At 38.7% G+C, this 20,163-nt stretch overlaps 1 protein-coding gene across 2 annotated transcripts in view; it reads left to right on the top strand.

Annotated features, from left to right (window-relative positions):
- Positions 1–20,163, top strand: part of TP53BP1 (tumor protein p53 binding protein 1) — a 70,064-nt gene that overhangs the window by 23,434 nt on the left and 26,467 nt on the right. Inside the window, exons 12-17 of one of the 2 annotated variants that reach the window (XM_018065953.1) lie at positions 2,201–3,527; positions 7,090–7,209; positions 7,978–8,181; positions 11,558–11,615; positions 13,761–13,853; positions 19,271–19,754. In XM_018065953.1, coding sequence (XP_017921442.1) covers positions 2,201–3,527; positions 7,090–7,209; positions 7,978–8,181; positions 11,558–11,615; positions 13,761–13,853; positions 19,271–19,754 — 2,286 coding nt within the window. The remainder of the gene's footprint in view (positions 1–2,200; positions 3,528–7,089; positions 7,210–7,977; positions 8,182–11,557; positions 11,616–13,760; positions 13,854–19,270; positions 19,755–20,163) is intronic. The other variant, XM_018065954.1, reaches the window with a different exon arrangement.

Here is a 20,163-nt window from a genome sequence, read left to right as displayed (position 1 = left end):
AAATAAGTGAGACTAAGGTTATCAGTTATCCTATCTCAAATAACTGCTTGTAACTTTGTAATGGTATTTATGTATTATTAATAACTTAAAAAACATGGAAATTTATGTAAAAATGTATAGACCACAATGAAATATATATTCATAAACTTCTTTAACTAGAAAATGTTTATTTAATGCATAGCCTGTTTTTCTATAATTTTTTTAATACTCATGCACAATTATATGTCAGTTATAAAGTCTTCCATTGTGTTAGGTATATCGTAATTTTTAAATGAATCTCCTATCTTTAGATATTTAGGATATATCATATTGTTTCCTTTTCTAAATAGTTTTAGTATTGAACAGCATTGTAGCTAAATCTCAGTGTATTTTCATCAAATAATTTCCTGGAAATGGAATTATTTGACTAAGGAATACATAAGGCTGTTGTGTATTGTCAAATTGCCATTAGAAATGTTGAACCAATTTTATGCAGTCATGCCTGGGAGTATATGAGCAGATAAAATTTATTACTGTTTTTATAATCTGAAAGGGTAAACAGTAAGACCAAACATTGAAATATTAGAAGTTAATGAATGCACAGAATGTTTGGCAACATATTGATTCCTCATTCTCTTAAAAATCATAGGAAATGAATGCCTTACCAGCTATGTCTAGAGCTTTATAGAATTTATGTTGAGCAAAACAACACCCTAAATGTAAATTCTTACATAAAAACATTAAACTTTGAGTTAAATTTTTTTAAGATGTTATTTACATAAAATGAGACTGCCATTTTAAGTGTATAGTTTGATGAATTTTGGTAGTTGTATACAAATGTATAACCATCATCACCATCGAAGTATGGAGCAGTTTCGTCACCCTAAAAAGCTTCTTCATAATCCTTTACAATTGATCCCTCCTCACCTCTCACACCCCCCCACCCCGCCTTCTACCCTGGGCAACCAGTCATCTGCCTTCTGTCACTACAGTTTTATCTTTTCAAGAATTTCTTACAGTTGGAATGATAAGTGTATGATGTTTTGTGTTTGACTATTTTAGCCTAGCTAATTTTTGAGGTTCATTCACATTCTGGCATGTATTAATATTTCAATCCTTTTTATTGTTGAGTACTATTCTGTGATAAGGATACTTATTCACCTCTTGATGAACATTTGGGTTGCTTCTAGTTTTTGGATGTTTGATACTGCTGTGAATATTTGCGTACACATCTTTGTGTGGACTTATGATTTTATTTCTTTTGGGTTAATATCTACAAATACATTTCTGGATCCTATTGTAACACTAATGTATGCTTTGTAAGATAGAACCAGACTGTCTTCCTAAGTGGTGGTAGCTTTTGCATTGCCACCAGCAGTTTATGACAGTTGTAGTTGTTCCACGTCTTTACCAACATGATGTAATCTTCCTACTAAGCCTTCAGCCTTTCATATTGGTGTGTAGTGGTATCTGTTGACTAATGTGATTATCATAAACTTTGAATTTTAACATTTGCTTTGTGAGTGCCAGCACGTTTTGAAATAGTGGAACATGAAATAAGAACAGGCATACCTTATTTCATTGTGTTGTGCAGATAATTTGTTTTTTTTACAGATAGAGTTGTGGCAATCCAGAATTGTCAGTCAATGTTTAGGATTAAAAAAAAAATTTTTTTTTTAATTAAGGTATGTACATCTTTTAAAGACACAGTGCTATTGCACACTTAGACTACATAGTTTAAGCATTTACGTACACTGAGAAACCTAAAAACTTGTGTGACTTGCTTTATTGTGGTGATCTGGAACTGAACCTGCAGTATCTCTGAGTTATGCCTGTATGTGTTCCCACTTTGTGAGAACTGAAGTGGACTGTGTGGGCTTATGTTCATGTGATTCTTGTATAATTGACGGCCCATCATGCAGCGTATGACATGATTTAAGTAGTGATATGCAGTAAATTTAAGTGTTTTTGTACCTACTTGAATACTTAGAGGTTTTTGTTTGGATTGTGCTTATTCTAGATCAGTGATTCACAAGAAAAGCATTAAATATTGACTTGTATTGATGAAAAAAGTGATGGTTATGGCTTGTATTTCTGAGGTTATGGCCCTGGAGTTTTAAAATTCTTGTGTAATTGATTTAGAAATTTTAGAATTGAAGGACTAGATATAAAAGAAATATGATTATGAAGAAATGATTATTTGTCTGTTTTTGTTCTTAAGGATATCTTCATTCCATCTCCAAGTTTGGAAGAACGATCAAATGATGAGAAGAAAGGTAGAGATTTGCATAGTTCATCTTTGACTGTTGAGTGTTCTAAAGCTTCAGAGACTGAACCAAAGAATTCCACTGAGGATCTGGGACTTTCTTTGACAGGGGATTCTTGTAAGTTAATGCTGTCTACAAGTGAGTATAGCCAGTCCCCAAAGATAGAGAGCTTGAGTTCTCACAGGCTTGATGAAGATGGAGAGAACACACAGATTGAGGATACTGAGCCCATGTCTCCTGTTCTCAATTCTAAACTTGTTCCTGCTGAAAATGATAGTATCCTGATTGATCCTGCACAAGAGGGCCAAGTAGAACTGAATCAGAATGATGATAAAGCAAAGGGGGACAACACAGGAACCAGGGATGACATTAGTATTTTATCTGCTGGTTGCAAAGGCAGAGAAGAACCTGTAGCGGAAGACGTTTGTATTGATCTCACTTGTGATTCAGGTAGTCAGGCAGTGCCCTCTCCAGCTACTCGATCTGAGGCACTCTCAAGTGTGTTAGATCAGGAGGAAGCTATAGAAATTAAGGAACATCATCCAGAGGAGGGGTCTTCAGGGTCTGAGGTGGAAGAAATCCCTGAGACTCCTTGTGAAAGTCAAGGAGAGGAGCCCAAAGAAGAAAACCTGGAGAGTGTCACATTGCATCTCTCTCTGACTGAGACTCAGTCGCAAGGGCTGGGTCTTCGGAAGGAAGTCCCCAAACAAGAATGCCAGGAAGCTATGGAAGTGGAAACCAGTGTGATAAGTATTGATTCTCCCCAGAAGCTTCCAGTGCTTGAACAGGAATTGGAACATAAGGATCAGGAAGCATGGGAAGAAGCTACTTCAGAGGACTCGAGTGTTGTCATCGTAGATGTGAAGGAACCATCTCCCAGAGTTGATGTCTCTTCTGAACCTTTAGAGGGAGTGGAGAAATGCTCAGATTCTCAGTCATGGGAGGATGATGCTCCAGAAATAGAACCATGTGCTGAGAATAGAGCAGATATCCAAGAAGAAAAGAGTGCAGAGTGTGAAGGAGATCGGAAATCAGTGACTGCAGAAAAAGAACCTGTAGAGGCAGACTCTCCACAGCCTCCTTTGACCTTAGTGAGAGCAGCTGGTACTCCAGGACCTGAGCAGGAAATGCAGCAGACCCAACCACGAGAGAGAACCGATAGCACATTAAGGGAAGACTCAAAAGTGGCTAATGCAGAGCACGTGGACTCAGGTGTAGAGGCCCAGCAACTGGAGAAAGCCTCTGCCCAGGCTTCACAAAGCTTCTGTGAAAGCTCTAGTGGTAAGTGTGATTGTAAATTGTTCTATGTTTCCAACCAAAGTATGATTTGGAATGGAAGGTAGGGGAGAACTGCATACTTGTTACATCAGGGCTGAAAATGAATTTGGATTTATGTTTGTGAGCAGCCAATAATTAAAATATGGGTTTTTTTCTTCTGTAGCTTTAATTATTTGTGGAATCAGAGCTCATTTGAGGTTTTTATCAGCTTTAGAACTCAGGTGTAACTAGCATGAATTTTCTAAGTATTTAGAAAATTGTACCAATCTGGTATTTTCTACTTAAGTCTCAGCCTTGCTCCGTGTTTTTATATTTGGACAGTGGCCTTGAAGTACAGGGACCTTTTTTGATTACCTTATGCAGTTAAATCATGTTCAAAAAAAGTGTGGTGGTCTCTTCTTATGGAGATTCAGTTTCTACCATTGGTTCAACGTATATACATCTTAAACCTTTAACTGGGAAAGTTTTAGTTTGTGTGCTTTATCTATTTTATTTTTTAAAAGTTTCATTTACTTTTGGCTGTGCTGGGTCTTTGTTGCTTTGCTGGGCTTTCTGTAGTTGTGGTGAGCAGGCTTCTCATTGTGGCGGCTTCTCTTGTTGCAAAGCACTGGCTCTAGGTTACTTGGGTTTCAGTAGTTTTGGCCCGTGGGCTCAATAGTTGTGTTGCATGGGCCTAGTTGCTCCGCAGCATGTGGAATCTTCCCAGACCCGGGATTGAACCCGTGTCCCCTGCATTGCAGGCAGATTCTTAACCGCTGGACCACCAGGGAAGTCCCTTTATCTATTTTATACAGTCTAGAATGAGAATAATAGCTTATTTTTGAAATATTTCTAGAATATCATGTCTGACATTAGCTGAAAAGAATTCAAACTTTCTGAATGCCCGAAGTCAGTATAATTTAAAAACAAAACAAACCAAAAAACCAAAATACAGACTTAAGAAAGCAAGTTTCTAAAGATAATGGAAATGATAAGCAATGTTTAGGTAGCATCATGGCTGCTAGTATGGGTGATGATACCTTTTGATGTTCCTGGTTCTAATTTATACCTCTTGTCTAGGAGTGATTGTTAGTACTTTTTTCATCTCAAAATTGCTCCCTTTTATTAGATTTGATGTTCATTTTTTTTTTTTTTCCATTTTAGAACAAGAAATGAAAAGGAGCTGAAAAGGAGGTTAGGGGGTGTTGGGTTCAGTCTCTTCTTCCTAAAGTCATGTGGTTAGTTAATGATTGAAGTGGGACTAGAACCTCGGTCTCCTGATTCCTAAGTCTGTGCTCTTCCTGTAAAAACCGTATGATAGTTCCTTCGTCGTTCAGTCGTGTCCAACTCTGAGACCCCATGGACTGTAGCCTGCCAGGCTCCTCTTGTCCATGGAGATTCTCCAGGCAAGAATACTGGAGTGGTGCCATTTTCTCCTCTAGAGGAATTTTCCCAACCCAGGGATGGAACCCAGGTCTCCCGCATTGCAGGCAACTTGTTTACCGTCTGAGCCACCAGGGAAGCCTCAAACTGTATGATACCGTTTCTCTAATTCTGCTGAGTTATGGCAAAGAACTGTCTGAAGACCTAGTATTCTACATTATTAAAGACTTTTATAGTTTCCTTTCTAAGTACTGTTATCAATCTAAGTCATGTTTTGTAGGAAGGGTGCTTTAGTTGTTGTACAGAAAGAATTGTGGGTTGGGGAAAGAGGAAGACTTCAGGCAGGCAAAGTAATTGATAGGCTCTTGTAATAATCCAGAAATGAGGCTTTGAAGACCAGATAATGGCACTGCTACCCATATAAGCCAATATCTGTTAGGTTGTAGTGATGCTTTGGATCAGTAGTGCTAAGTTAAGTTTATAAATAATTTTCTGTAATTAATGCTTGCATATTATATTCGCATATTGTGGTTTGTCATGTAGAAGGCTCTACTTAAAAATTTTATACAGATTTTCAAAAAGTCTGAATGGTTGATCATAATGTGAAGGATAGTTCCTGTCAAGAGGGAGATCAGATGGTGGTTCTGGGAATGAAAATTATGTAAAATAGTCTTCAGAGTGTATGACGCTTTGTGAGGTATATTTGTTTTTTAATTTCTATAAGTTCTTTATTAATTTGAAGGACTTACTTTTTAAAGAGTTGCCAGAGAATGAATGCTTACCTACCAGCCCATTTCATTTTGCTGTAACTATGGTGGAATTCTTGGCCAGTTAGATGGGACGTTGAGACTTTCCACTTCTGCTCTTCACAGTTTAGCAGCACATGGGAACTTTCCATCCTTGTGGGAACCTGTGATGCAGAGCTGGTTGCTTAGAAGCCTGGACTGCTGATTGGTGTCTGAAGTGGGGGCAGTCTTGTGGGCCTGAGCCTTTAATTTGTGGGATTTGATGCTATCTCTGTGTTTCCCTGTTGGCTCAGTTGGTAAAGAATTTGCCTGCAATGCAGAAGACCTGGGTTGGATTCCTGGGTCGGGAAGATCCCCTGGAGAAGGGAATGGCTACCCACTCCAGCGTTCTTCCCTGGAGAATTCCATGCGTAGAAGCCTGGTGGGCCATAGTCCATGGGGCTGCAAAGAGTCAGACACAACTGAGTGACTAACACTAACTGGGTAGACAGTGTCAGAATTACCTTTGTACGGCACCCCCTAAATGTCCCCTGGGAATCAGAGAATTGCTTGGTGATGTGGAAAGGACATTAGACAATTTTCATAAGGAATAGTGACTGGGTAAGCCATATTACAGTTATTCTGAGCCATTCCAGGAAACTTAAATACAACTTTTCACATGTCAGATTTAAGAACAGCAGTTTGGCATAATTCTTTTTTTTTCCCCAAACTTAGTCACTTTATGAAAAGAGATAAATAGGAATTCGGAAAATATGATTTTGGCCATTTGCTAATTCTGATTAGAAATTTGGAATGGAGACCTAGTTAAAAAATAAGGTTTTGTTTCTAGACAAATGTTCGTTAATGACCAATATGTCTACGATGGGAATGCTCATATATGTGAGATTTACCATTGCACTGCTGTGGCCTAGAACTGGTCAGTACTGCTGAATTGTGAAACCTGTGTATTTCTTCTAGAACCAATGAGTATTTTGAAGTCCTTTTAGCTCATGAAATCCTTTGTCTGCTCTTAAACTTTAACATAGAGAAATCCTACAGATTGCTAAAGCTTATAAATGAACTCCTTGAGATAACATTACATAAAATTAAGATGTCTAGATTTGAAACTATCCAGCTTACTGCTGTCTTGGGGCTCAGATGTGTCTGTGTTCCTTGTGACCCCATGTTCCTCAGGGCCTCTGAACTTCAGGGCTTCCTCTGTTTGCCTGTTCCCTAGTTGTCTGCTTTGTGCCAGTTCTGTTGATGAGCGAGAGAGAACAGTAGGATGTTGGCTGAGAGGCCTGATGAGGGAGGGGGGTTGGGAATGAGGCAGAATTGGGGAGCAAAGGAAAAGAATAATTGAGATATTTCTTGCAGTTCTCCTCACTTTTGCCTTGTACTTATGTTTTGATTTCCTTTTTGTTTATCATTGGTTTTTTTTTGTTGTTGTTTGTTTGTTTGTTTCTTGCTTTCTCCAGAAACTCCATTTCATTTTACTTTGCCTAAAGAAGGTGATATTATTCCACCATTGACTGGTGCAACTCCACCTCTTATTGGGCACCTAAAATTGGAGCCCAAGAGACACAGTACTCCTATTGGTGAGTGATTAAATGTAATGATGTTTAAAGCAGAATTTCTGAGATACCATTCTGTATGCCAGTGATTCTTTTATATCTGAGGAGTTGGGCCTGCTGATGAGATTGATTTTTGTCTTAAGAAGAATAGGGTTATGGTGTTTGATTCCATGAGATAACTCCCAGGAAATGTGAGCAGTGATGAGAGGAAGGAAAGAAAGGAGACAGTGAAGGAAGGAAGGAAGAATATCTATGAAGATTTTATTCTGTTACTTGCAAGGCCCTAGTACCTGGGTGTTAAACAGTGGTTTAGAGCTGTTATTATAAGGAAGGGAGAGCAGGTAGGGTAGGAGCACTGTTTACTCAGGACCCTGGCTAATCAGTCTGCTGCTGCTTGACAGGGCAAGAAAATTTAGATCCTCCTTCCCTGAAGCAGCTAGTAGTCTTCTACATTAACCTATTTGTTTTCTCCAGTCAGTGCTGGGAGGTAACAGTCATGCCGTCTGGAGTCTCCTGCTACCTATGCCTGATGCTGGCAGATGTGGGTTGGCTGAGGGCTCATGCAGCATCCTTTGTCCAGATGCAGAAGTGGAACTGAATCCTGTTGCTCTTCTTAAGACCAGGTGTCAGTACTAGTGTGTAGTTGTTGATACTTGTGACAGGATCTATCCTAGGAATCCTCTTCAATCCTGCAGAGCTGTGGAGCCAAACAGACAAATTGATGACTTTGAATTGTTATTTTTCATGTTTGTATTTTAGTGTTCTTTCTTCCCCCTGCCTCCCTTCTTTCAGGTATTAGCAACTATCCAGAAAGCACCATAACAACCAGTGATGTCATGTCAGAAAGCATGGTGGAGACCAACGATCCCATACCTGGGAATGAAAAAGGAGATTCTGGGGCTGCCCCAGAAGTGGGTGATCAGTTGTGTCTGAGAATGAAATTGGTCAGTCCTGAGACTGAGGCAAGTGAAGAGTCTTTGCAGTTTAGCCTGGAAAGTAAGTTTTATTTATGTTAATCTTGGGTAACTAGTGGCTCCAGATCTTCTGGAATTATTTATTTTCTTCTGGTTTTAATGATTGAAACTTTTAGAAATGTTATTTGTAAAGTCTTATTCTCATGAATTTTAATTCTTCATTTTTGCTAGTCACTGTCATGTTCCTGAAGATGCTCCATTTTATAATCTCTATGGTGCTGCTTGTATCTCTGTATTAAACTTGTGCCTATATAAAGTAATTGGTTTTCATAGTCAGAAATGTCTGAGTTCAGAAGTGACTAGAAAATGTAGGATTGTGGATTCAGGTTGTAGGTTTAAGTTGACTTTCCCACATTAATTGCAAGTTGTTTGGTATAGCTGGAATACAGAGAAAGTGCAAGGGAATGGCTGCAAAGTCAGGACTGGATTCTGAAAGGCCTTTTACATCATGCTGAAAAGCTGAAGAATTTTAAGCTGGGGAGTGATATGGTCAGATTTGCTTCTTTTAAAGGATCAGTTGATTGATTGAAAAATTTGTGCATCATTCCTTTCCTTGCCCATTTTCTGTTCTGCTGCCTGGCAAATGCAGTCTTTAACCAGGAAGTGGGATCATTAGTAGTGGGACAGAGATGAGGGGATGAATTTGAGAGATGAATAGTGGCATAGAGGGGATCTTGGGACCAGTTAACTATGGAAATAATACAAGAAAAAATATAGAATGACTTTACATCCACATTTTGTTTTCATGATAGCACTCTGTAGTAAATCTTGTTTCCATTTTGTTGATGAGAAAACTGAGACTAAGAGAGGTTTTAAACCTACTGTTAGAGTAATTGGTAAGAGGTGGAGCAGGAGTTTGAATCAGATCCATCTGACTTTGAAGCTTGTAATTCGTCCACTAGTAAGTTTGTAAACGGGGTTTAATGGAGTTAGGAGAGGAAAAAGTTTTATCAAGGAGATTGTAAAGGAATATTCCTCTAGATAAGGAGAATATTCCTTAGGAATATTCCTAGATAAGAAGGCTGCTGCTAAGCTGCTAAGTTGCTTCAGTCCGACTCTGTGCGACCCCATAGATGGCAGCCCACCAGGCTCTCCCGTCCCTGGGATTCTCCAGGCAAGAACACTGGAGTGGGTTGCCATTTCCTTCTCCAATGCAGAAAAGTGAAAAGTGAAAGTGAAGTCGCTCAGTCGTATCTGACTCTTAGCGACCCCATGGACTGCAGCCTACCAGGCTCCTCCGTCCATGGGATTTTCCAGGCAAGAGTACTGGAGTGGGGTGCCATTGCCTTCTCCGAGATAAGAGGGCTAGGAGAGTATAAAGCCATGGAAGCCTGTGAGGAGGAGAGTTAAAAGAAAATGTCACATGCAGAAGTGAGGTCTAGAAAGATGTATCTGGAAATGTACATTAGACTTGGCAGTTAGGATCCATTGGGTGACTCTAGAAAGAACTATTTCAGTACAGTGGTTTGGGTGGGACCTGTACTGATGGTAACTGGGGAGTAAAGGGGAGAAGAGGCAGCAAATGTATTCTACTTTTGAGAAGTTTAGGTAAGAAAGGAAGAGAAAATAACAGGTTAGAGGGGAATATAGAACTGAAGTTTTTTTTTTTTTTTTCCCCAGGCTGAGGGATACCTAAGGAGGTTTAGAGATTAAAAGGAAATCTCCAAAGGGGAAATGGGTTAAAAATGAGATTCTTGAGAAAGAGGGATGAAAGGGGAGTTTTCAAAGACTGCAGATAGAGTGGGTGGAGCTGATAAGAACTCTGATTCTATGAGATTGAAGAAAAGAAATTTCAGCTATGTATTTTGAGTTCTTACTATATGCCACATATATATGCCATACATGTAAAACTCATTAAATCTGATAACAAAACCTGTAAAGTAGATCCAGTTGTTATCCTCGTTTTATAGGTAAGGAAACTGAAGCACAGAAAGGTTGAGCATGTTCCCGAGAGTCACACAGCTAGTAAATGAAGCAGCCTGAATTCAAAGTAGTTCCAAGAGCCAGAAGTCTGGTCAGTTCTGCTTCTCAGTGGTTATTGATTTGAAAATTTAGAACCTCAGTAGAAATAAAGTATAACATATTTTCATCATTATTGTCATCTTCTCTTAGCAAGAGAGTACACGATAGCTTTGAATCTTTAGATTTGAAGTTAAAATTGGGAAGACCTTAAATGGAGCTAAATGTTAAAAGATGACCGTATTACTAAATTTTACTACCTTTCCTGATAATCGGGCACCATACTAATAGTTTTCCCCATTTTGTCCTCACAACAAACCTATGAGGGTTGGTCATGTAGCTTGTGGGATCTTAGTTTCCAGACCATGGGTTGAACCCCAGTCCACAGCAGTGGAAGTGCAGTCTTAACCACTAGACGCCTAGGGAGTCCCTGGGTTGGTTCTATTTTGTCTTTATTTTATAGATGAGGAAACTGACTCAAGATGAAGTTTATCCCCAGCTTGGACCTTTAAGTGCTGGAGCCGGGGCCTCAGCCAGGTTTCTCTGTTTCAGAGCCAGGCCTCTGACCACCAAGCTTCAGCTGCCTCCTTGATGAACTGTTCAAATTACATTGGGTTATGAATGTTTTAGAAATGTTTTAAAGTATTTTTCATTTTTTCTAAGGCTAGAATTAATGGTAAATGAACACATTTTAATCCTGTGGCATTGCTTTGAGAATATGGAATTCTTTTCAGTATGACCTTTAATTTTTTACTACCGGTTCTTTCTTGAAAATGTGTTTTATTTTTCAAATATCTGTCCCAAAAGCTCTTTGGAAAGAATTTGAGTATCTTCTGTGTGTGGGTTCTCGTAACACTATTTAAAATTTGTGCAATTTTCCTGCATAATTACTAAAGTTTTTTCTTTTAAAAAACATTTTATTGAAATAGAGATGAATTACAATGTTGTGTTAGTTTCACATTTATAAACTTTCTCAGAAGTTTCTTTAAATTTGTTTTGAAATTTTTAAATAGAATTTTTTTTTACTACATGATTTTTTTACTTGTATGAGAAGAGGTGAATTGAAATTCAGAAATTTCACTTTCACTTTTAAATTTTCTTAGTAATTCATTATATTGTATTTCTGGAGAAACTGAATAGTCTTCTGTAGGGAGTTTGAAAGAAAATCGGTGGAAGTGAGAAGGACATGTCATTAAATGATAAATCTTTTCATGTTCACTTTTTATTCTTATTTCCTTTTTTATTATTTGTTGCAAATACTAGTAGATCAGGGTTTTATTTTTACATTTTTAAAAATGTCATGGTGAAAAGAGGCCTTCAATAGCTTCAGAAATTCAAGCATTATTTTAGAGTATCATTGGGGCTGAGCAGGTTTTTAAGAGGTCTTAAGGTGTGATACTGAGTTCTGTTTCTCTTTCCTTTCTTTTGTTTTTATTCAGAGCCAGCAACTGGTGAAAGGAAAAATGGATCTACTGCTGTTGCTGAGGCTGTTGCCAGGTAACCAGAGCTGGTTGCTATTTAGAGGAGTTTAATATACAAAGCCACTGGTAATAAGGGGAGGATAATTCATCAAGAAAGGAAAAAAATTTGAAATGAAACTTGAGCAGAAACCGTGTAGCAGTGTGTTGAATCTAACCGTCGGCTTTCTTATTAATACTTTAATAAAGCTTTTGCTGTATTTAGAACTAAGATATTTAATGGTGTTTCCCTTTCTTCCTTTCATTGATGTGAGAGTGCCTTTTTTCTTTGGTGAGGAAACGGAAGTTAACAGAGGTAGCCATGGACCTTATTCTTCCTGAGGTCTGCGCTTGCCAGCCCTAGCCTCAGGCCGTATTCTCTTCTGCTGCCAAATTAGCTACAGTCCTGTTGTTTTTGCTTTGTCACGAATGCTGTCATAGTTTGAATATGACCCCATCCTGAGGCTCTGGTGGTAAGCTTTGCCATCTGGTGGCCATGAGAATAGAATTGTTCATTGGTTTCTTGTGTGAGTCATCCAGTATGAAAATACTAGCAGTGGTTGTTGAAGTATAGGTGAGGATTCTTAAATCAGTCTAGACAGGTGCTATAAATAAGTAAAGCAGTCTAGGTGCAAGAGTGTGAAATGTTGACGACGATGGCCAACTGATCGTGTGTCTCGTTTTAAAGGAGGGTAGCCAGTATTCATTTCCAGCCAGTCATTACCATGCAGACTTACTGTTGCGAAATCTTTAAAATTTTTAAAGAGAAATCTGAATTTTTAAAAATAAAATTTCCTGCTTGGTGGGTCATCTAAAATTGTTGTTGACTAAGTTGTCTTTGGACTAAATTTGATCCTCAGTTGTAAGTGATCCATCTAAATCCTTTGATTTGTGTCAAGCTATGTCTAGAGAAGTTAATTATTTTCTCTTTTTTTACATATTTAATTTGAAAGATAAGTACCTTTGATTCCTTATTAGTTGAAAACTCTTTAATGTTGTGTTGGAGAAAATGGAGTTTATACTTGATCTTTCGGTTTAAACAAAATTGTTAAAATCCAGCACAACCTGTTATCACTTTGTACATGTACTTGTTAAGAGGGAACAGTATATGCTGCTGAAACTTTCTGGACCCTTTGGATGGAATGTAGGGATAGAAAAATAGGGAAAAACCTGAAGCAGAGGGTTGGATTGGAGGATCACAGAATGAGATTCACTGATACTGTTGTGAAACAAATTTTATATAGGAGAATCCAGATTTCAAGAATCTTTGACTTTACCATTGGGTTCACCATAGGTAATCGTTTAAAGTAAGCGCTGTTCAGTTCAGTTCAATCATTCAGTTGTGTCCGACTCTTTGCGACCCCATGGACTGTAGCACGCCAAGCTTCCCTGTCCATCACCAACTCCCAGAGCTTGCTCAAACTCATGTCCGAGTTGGTGATGGACCCTGTTAGAGTAGTTTAAATGCTCTCTCTGTGTTTAGGTGAAGCAGTACCACTGTTTTTAAGTGTTGTCTGTAGCTGGACACTGTTCAGATTACTTGCTTCCGTCTTGTCTCTCTCATACATTTCATTATTGAAGATTTCATGAATATACAAAAGTAAAGAGAATAGTATTGTGAACTGCCATGTATTCATCACCCAGGGTCAAAAATTACCAACTTACAGCTAGTCTTGATTCATTTATAAATGCTGCCCACACTCTCTACTCCACTCAATTTTTTTAAAGCTAATTCTAGTATTGTATCATTTTTATCTTTAAATATTTCAGTGCTATCTCTAAAAGATAAGAATTCTTTAATTTCAACTTAACCACAGTACTATTGACTTCCCTGGTGGCTCAGACAGTAAAGTGTCTGTCTACAATGTGGGAGACCTGGGTTGGGAAGTTCCTTGGAGAAGGAAATGGCAATCCACTTCAGTACTCTTGCCTAGAAAATCCCATGGACGGAGGAGCCTGGGGTCCGTGGGGTCGCAAAGGGTTGGACACGACTGAGTGACTTCACTTTCATAGCTATTACCATGCTTTTAAAATTGGCATTGATTCCTAATGTCATCAAATATTTGGTATTCCGATTTTTCATATTCAGAGAAAGAATGTTATCCTCTCTGTACCTAAAAGGATAATTTTCAGAGGTACTTTTCCTTTCACAATTAACAGTGTATTGCTTTAATTTATTTCTTAGTTCCCAGAAGACCATGTCTGTGTTTAGCTGTGTCTGTGAAGCTGGGCAAGAGGATGAGGCTCGAAGTCAGAATTCTTCCTCTGCACCCATCAGGCGAGCATTATTTTCATAGCATCTTTTGGGCTATATGGATTCACAAAATGATTGGTAACAAAATCTAGAATATACTGTTACTGTTTTGTGAGCTTGAGCTTACTGTTTTATTTGAGGGACTGTGACATATTCTAGGTAGATTTATAAATGAGATGTCATGAGAAGTTTTATTAAATATTTTATAGATTTTTGTCTTTCTCTGCCAGTTCTATCAATTTAAAATGATTCAGTCTTCATAACTTATAAAAATATATCATCCTGAATTTCTAAGATTATTCTCTTTTGCTTAGTTTTGGACATGTTTACTTTTAACAGAATTTTTATTTTCCATTAGTTTCCCATACAGCAAAATGAGATGTTTGACAGCTTAAATTTAAAATTTATCAGACTTGATGCAGGTTAAGTTTTCCAGTAATTTCTTTACTCCGTTATCTCTTAGAACAACTGTGAAGTTTGGAAAAATTTTTTGAGTTACAAAGTATTTCCTCTGTATTAGAAAAGTATCTTGTTTGGAATATGTGATTCTTATATTAGTGTAGGAGAAATAAGTAATGGCAGTGGAATAAGTTTATATCTTCATTAGGAATCTTATATCTCTAGAATTCAGTAATTTGTAATTAGGGAATAGAATAATGTTTTGTCATCAGGTATATTCTTAATAGTGTTATTTGCAACATAATTTTTTTTTTTGGCTGTCTTAACTTGCCGAGGGGTCTCAGTTCTCCAACCAGGGATTGAACCTAGACTCTTGGCACTCGAGTCCTAATACCCTGCAAGATAATTTCTGTGTTCCTTATTGGTAGAAATATTTAACAGAAGCACATCAGTGCTTTTACTAAACATTCTGATGATAGCATGTGAACTTGTTGGTATTCTTGGGAATCAGGTAGTCCAGACCACATCCTTTGTTGTATCAGGAAACCTGTTAGGTGAAGTACCACCTTGTATGTTTTCAAAAGTAGTGTGGTCTTGGCCAAGCAATTAGGAAATTTATTGATTGCATTGTATTGCCTTCCTATTTTATCAGATGGTTTATAATAGACTAGGATGCTGGTGATTTTTGTTTAACCTTAATGGAAGAAGGGCCTGAGAATTCCGGTGATGTTGATTCCAGTTCCCCCTCAGACAGACCTACCTACGCTCAGAACAGAGTGGTTAGACATTTATTAAATATGGAGGTTTATTCTTCCACATTTCACTTTGGATTAATTTTACCCAGGCTTTTTCTGCTAATATTTGCTTTTTTTGGCATGAGTTTCTAAACCTAACGTATAGTGACCAGAGTAGAATTGTGTAGCCTAAACTAATGAAGAAAGGGAAGTATGGTCCTTCTTAAAATTATTGAATTTCTTTTGTCTGTCTCTTTTCTGGTGCTAAAATTTCCTTCTTTATTGCTTTGTGAGAGATTTAATGTACACATCTTTGTGATAGATGTTTCTTGGAGCAAAGTGTGATTTGCATATCCTTTATTTGATGCTAACAGGAGAAAGAGAAGTAGCAAAATTCTGATATTTGACTGGAACTTGCTGAATGTTGCTGCTGTTGCAATGAGATACCTTTGGTCTTTAGAGAGATAGGAATTGTTCTGAAAACAGTTTTGGGGGAAAAGGCAGCCTGTTATTTGTCAAATTAGGAATTAAAAAGTAAAAAATAAAATGAAATTTTGTTTTAAAACTGAAATTCCATTCAGAAGTTATGCCCTAAATAGTTTATGAGGTAAATGGTTTTTCCAGTAGTCTTGTATGGATGTGAGAGTTGGGCTATAAAGAAAGCTGAGCGCCAAAGAATTGATGCTTTTGAACTGTGGTGTTGGAGAGTCCCTTGGACTGCAAGGAGATCCAACCAGTCCATCCTAAAGGAGATCAGTCCTGGGTGTTCATTGTTAGGACTGTTGTTGAAGCTGAAACTCCAATACTTTGGTCACCTGATGCCAAATGCTGGGAAAGATTGAAGGCAGGAGGAGAAGGGGATGACAGAGGATGAGATGGTTGGATGGCATCACCAACTCAATGGACATGGGTTTGGGTGGACTCCGGGAGTTGGTGATGGACAGGGAAGCCTGGTGTGCTGTGGTTCATGGGGTTGCAAAGAGTCAGACGTGACTGAGTGAGTGAACTGAACTGAACTGAGGTAAAATGTCTAGGCTTGTTTAAGGGTGGGAACAATTCTTAAAATGGTAAATCAAATCCTGTCCCTTCTAGCTTTTGTCTCACTTTTATTATTGCTTAGGTGTTGATACGTTAGATTCTTAAAGATTCAAATGTGTATTCAGTCCATGCTTTGTCTTATGCAAGTAATACTGATGGAGCATCTGCTGTGTATCTAGTACTCTGCTAAGTAATTTGTATGTATGATCACTTATAAACCAGGTTGGTGTTCCTCATTAGTCTTCTGGTGATTTTACTCTTACCTGTTCTTTCCTCTTACCTATATCCTCATTGAGTTGAGGTTCCTGACAGATAGGACCCAAGCTCTTAACCATTTGCATTGAATATACCAGGCTCTCTTTGGCCAGAACTCTCTTGTAAACTGTGCTTTAGTCTCCTGTTGTGGTAAGCTGTGCTATACAAGATAGAAACTTCAGAAATGTCTCCTTTTCCCTTCTCCAAGATGCAGAGCAAGCACTAAAGAACTCTTCATACTTCCTTTTTCTGTCTGCCCAGGTCTGTTCAGCTTCTTAGGGTGAGAGCGCCTCCCAAGTTGGAGACAGCTTTTTCTTTCCAAATGGCTAGCTCTGTCTTTCTGTGGCCAAACACTTAGAGCAGCAAGATACATAGTTTCTAGACTGTTTGTCACCCTGAATTTATCTTCTGGGTATATCTCAGTTTATGCTTTGTCAGACATGGCAGCCTGAAACATTCCAGATGTCTTTCCATGATTAGTTCAGAATGGATTCTTTTTGTCTTTGTGCTGGCAGTGGATCTTCCCAACCCAAAGACTGAACCCAGGTCTCCTGCATTGCAAGCAGGTTCTTATTGTCTGAGCCACGAGGAAAGCCCTTAATCTGGTGTATGTGCTCACACGTGTGCGTGTGTGTGTGCGCGTATGGTCCTTGTTGCTGCTCACGGGCTTTCTCTAGGTGCAGTCAGCAGGGGCTGCTCTTACGTGTGGGCTTCTTACTGCAGTGGCTTCTCTAGTTGCGGAGCATGGGGCTCATGGGTTTAGTTGCTGCATGGCATGTGGGATCTTTCTGGACCAGGAATAGAAACTGTGTCCCCTGCATTGGCAGGGGGATTCTTTACCACTGAGCCACCAGGGAAGCCTGTGGTTACTGTATATTGAATGCAATCTAAAAATACATCAGTATGTAGTTTTTCATGGTACAGTAACTCACTGGACTTATGATTTATTATTTTTTGATTTTAAATTTATGTTTTAATTGAAGGATAACTGCTTTACAGAATTGTGTTAGTTTCTGCCTAACATCAACTTGAATCAGCCATAGGTATACATATGTCCCGTCCCTTCCACCTGCCTCCCCACCCCACCCCTCTAGGTTGTCACAGAGCCCCAATTTGAGTTCCCTGAGTCATACAGCAAATTCCACTGGCTATCTATTTTACATGTGGTAACGAAAGTTTCCATGTTGCTGTCTCTGTACATCCCATCCTCTCCTCCCTCCCTGCACCCCGTGTCCATAAGTCTGTTCTCTATGTCTGCATCTCCATTGCTGCCCTGCAAATAATTTCATCAGTACCACCGTTCTGGATTCCATGTATATGCGTTAATATACAATATTTATTTTTCTCTTTCTAACTTAATTCACTCTGTATAATAGGCTCTAGGTTCATCGACCTCATTAGAACTGACTCAAATGTGTTCCTTTTTATGGCTGAGTAATATTCTATTGTACGTATGTACCACAGCCTCTTTAGCCATTCATCTGTCTTTGGGCATCTAGGTTGCTTCCATGTTCTAGCTATTGTAGATAGTGCTGCAGTGAACATTGGGGTACACGTTTCTTTTTTAGTTTTGGCTTCCTCAGGGTGTATGCCTTAGAGGGACTGCTGGGTCCATATGGTAGTTTTATTCCTAATTTTCTAAGGAATCTCCACACTGTTCTCCATAGTGGCTATATCTTTCCCACCAACAGTGCAAAAGAGGGTTCCCATTTCTCCACATCCTCTCCAGCATATATTGTTTGTAGATTTTTTGATGTTGGCCATTCTGACTGGTGTGAGGTGATATCTCATTGTAGTTTTGATTTGCATTTCTCTAGTAATGAGTAATGTTGAGCATCTTTTCAGGTGTTCATTAGCCATCTGTATGTCTTCTTTGGAGAAATGTCTGCTTGGGTCTTTTTCCTACTTTTTGATTGGGTTGTTTGGTTTTCTGATATGAGTTGTATGAGTTGCTTATATATTTTGTAAATCCTTTGTCAGTTGTTTCATTTACTATTATTTTTTCCCATTCTGAAGGTTGTCTTTTTACCTTGTTTATAGTTTTCTTTGCTGTGCAAAAGCTTTTAAGTTTAATTAGGCCCCACTTATTTATTTTTGTTTTCATTTCCATTACTCTAGGAGGTCGATCATAGAGGTTCTTGCTGTTATTTATGTCATAGAGTCTGAACTTAGGATTTATTAAAAAGACATGTACATTTTCTACATGAACACAGTTACATTAAATATAATTAGTTTATTTAGTCTGTAAGTAGATTTTTGCAATTAACTGATTGCAAGAACATTCTTTTGTTGAAAGTGAATTTATTAAGCACTTACTTTACACCTCAGGGCTTCATGGTATCTGGTTTGTAGGAGACATTTATCAAATGCTTGTGGGACACATAAATAAATCACTGATAGCCAAATGGGAAGATTAATGAAAAGGAATACTCTGAAGAACCAAATCATTCTGAAATGGTTTGTTGTAGATACTGCCCATATAGCTAGCAAAACTAGAATCTCACGTACAACTCTTTCCTTCAAAAATTGGGTTTCTTTTCCTAAAATTATTAGTCAAGAGGGTAATGAACAGTATCTAGAATGCTGGGAGTCATTAAAGGAATGTTAGAACCATTAATAAAGCCAAATGAGACGTCTCGACCTAGGTGATCTCTTTTAAAGTAGATCCCTAAATTGCCGTCATTGTCTATGGCTTCAATAATGGTTTACATCTTTTGTTGACCTTATTTTCCTGTCAGGTTTCAGAGTTCATAGCTAATGGAGAGGAGAAGTTTTGTGGCTATTCTACTGTCGTAGTGGACTAATCCTGTGTACCATTATTTTTTCACAGGAAGGAAATTATGATGAGAAATCTTGTAAGGTGATATACCTAGTCACCTTATTTTCACCCTTCCCCACATTTCTCAGATCATCAAATTATGATTTCCCACTTGACACACACATACTTACTTGATAGGTTTTTTTGTGTTTTTTTTTTTTTTTTTAACATGGTTTCTTTATGTGCTTCATTCGCAGGGGAAGCTTGCTCCATTTTCCGAGTACTCAAGACGATGAGGAGAAGGGAAAGTTCGAAGGTGACCAAGGGACCAGGCAGAGTCAACAGCCCATGAAGCCCAGTAGTCCTGTCAAAGAGCCTGCTGCTCCTACCTCCCAGCAGATGGCCACACAGGAGCCATCCAGTCCTCAAGGGGAAGCAATGGAGATAGATATGCCAGAAGGCCAGAAAGGAGAGTGGAGTACCAGTCAGGAGAAACCTAGTAAGGCCTTGATTGAAAGGCCCAGCCAAAATAACGTAGGGATCCAGACCATAGAACATTCCTTGTGGGTCCCAGAAACTGTTTCAGCAGCAACTCAGACTGTACAGAATGTGTGTGAACAAGGGACCAGTACAGTGGACCAGAACTCTGGAAGACAAGATGCCACAGTTCAGACTGAGAAGGGGACTGGTGAGAGAGCAGTCAGTGCTCCTGGGGATGATACAGAGTCGCTCCATAGCCAGGTGAGCGAGCACGTAGGGTACCTCAGGGGCCCTGTTTTCACCTTTCTGGATTCCCAGAGGATTTAAGTTGTGCTGCTTCTACTTAACAGTAATTCTTGACCGTTTTATACAGACCAGTGGTTAAAAGACAAAAACAGTTTATCCAGGATAAGAGACAGGGTGGTGGAAATCCTGAATAGCTATAGCGAAAGGCTGTTTCTACAGTCTTCGGTGCTAAGTTTGTCCAGTAGGTCGTCACTGGATGAGAAAGCCAGGAGTGCGGTTTGGGTCCTGTGGTGCTTTTCTGCATTCAGTCTTCTGCCGCCATTTTTCATTCTCCTTTATAACCATCAGAGCCAATTGCTTCTCCCGCAAGTTGACTTCACTATGGTTCCCAGCAGGAGTAGAAGTGTGAAGGATAGTGTATCAC

Source organism: Capra hircus, chromosome 21, assembly GCF_001704415.2.
Source record: "Capra hircus breed San Clemente chromosome 21, ASM170441v1, whole genome shotgun sequence".
Taxonomy (NCBI): Eukaryota; Metazoa; Chordata; class Mammalia; order Artiodactyla; family Bovidae; genus Capra; species Capra hircus.
This window is presented reverse-complemented; position numbering and strand designations above follow the sequence as displayed.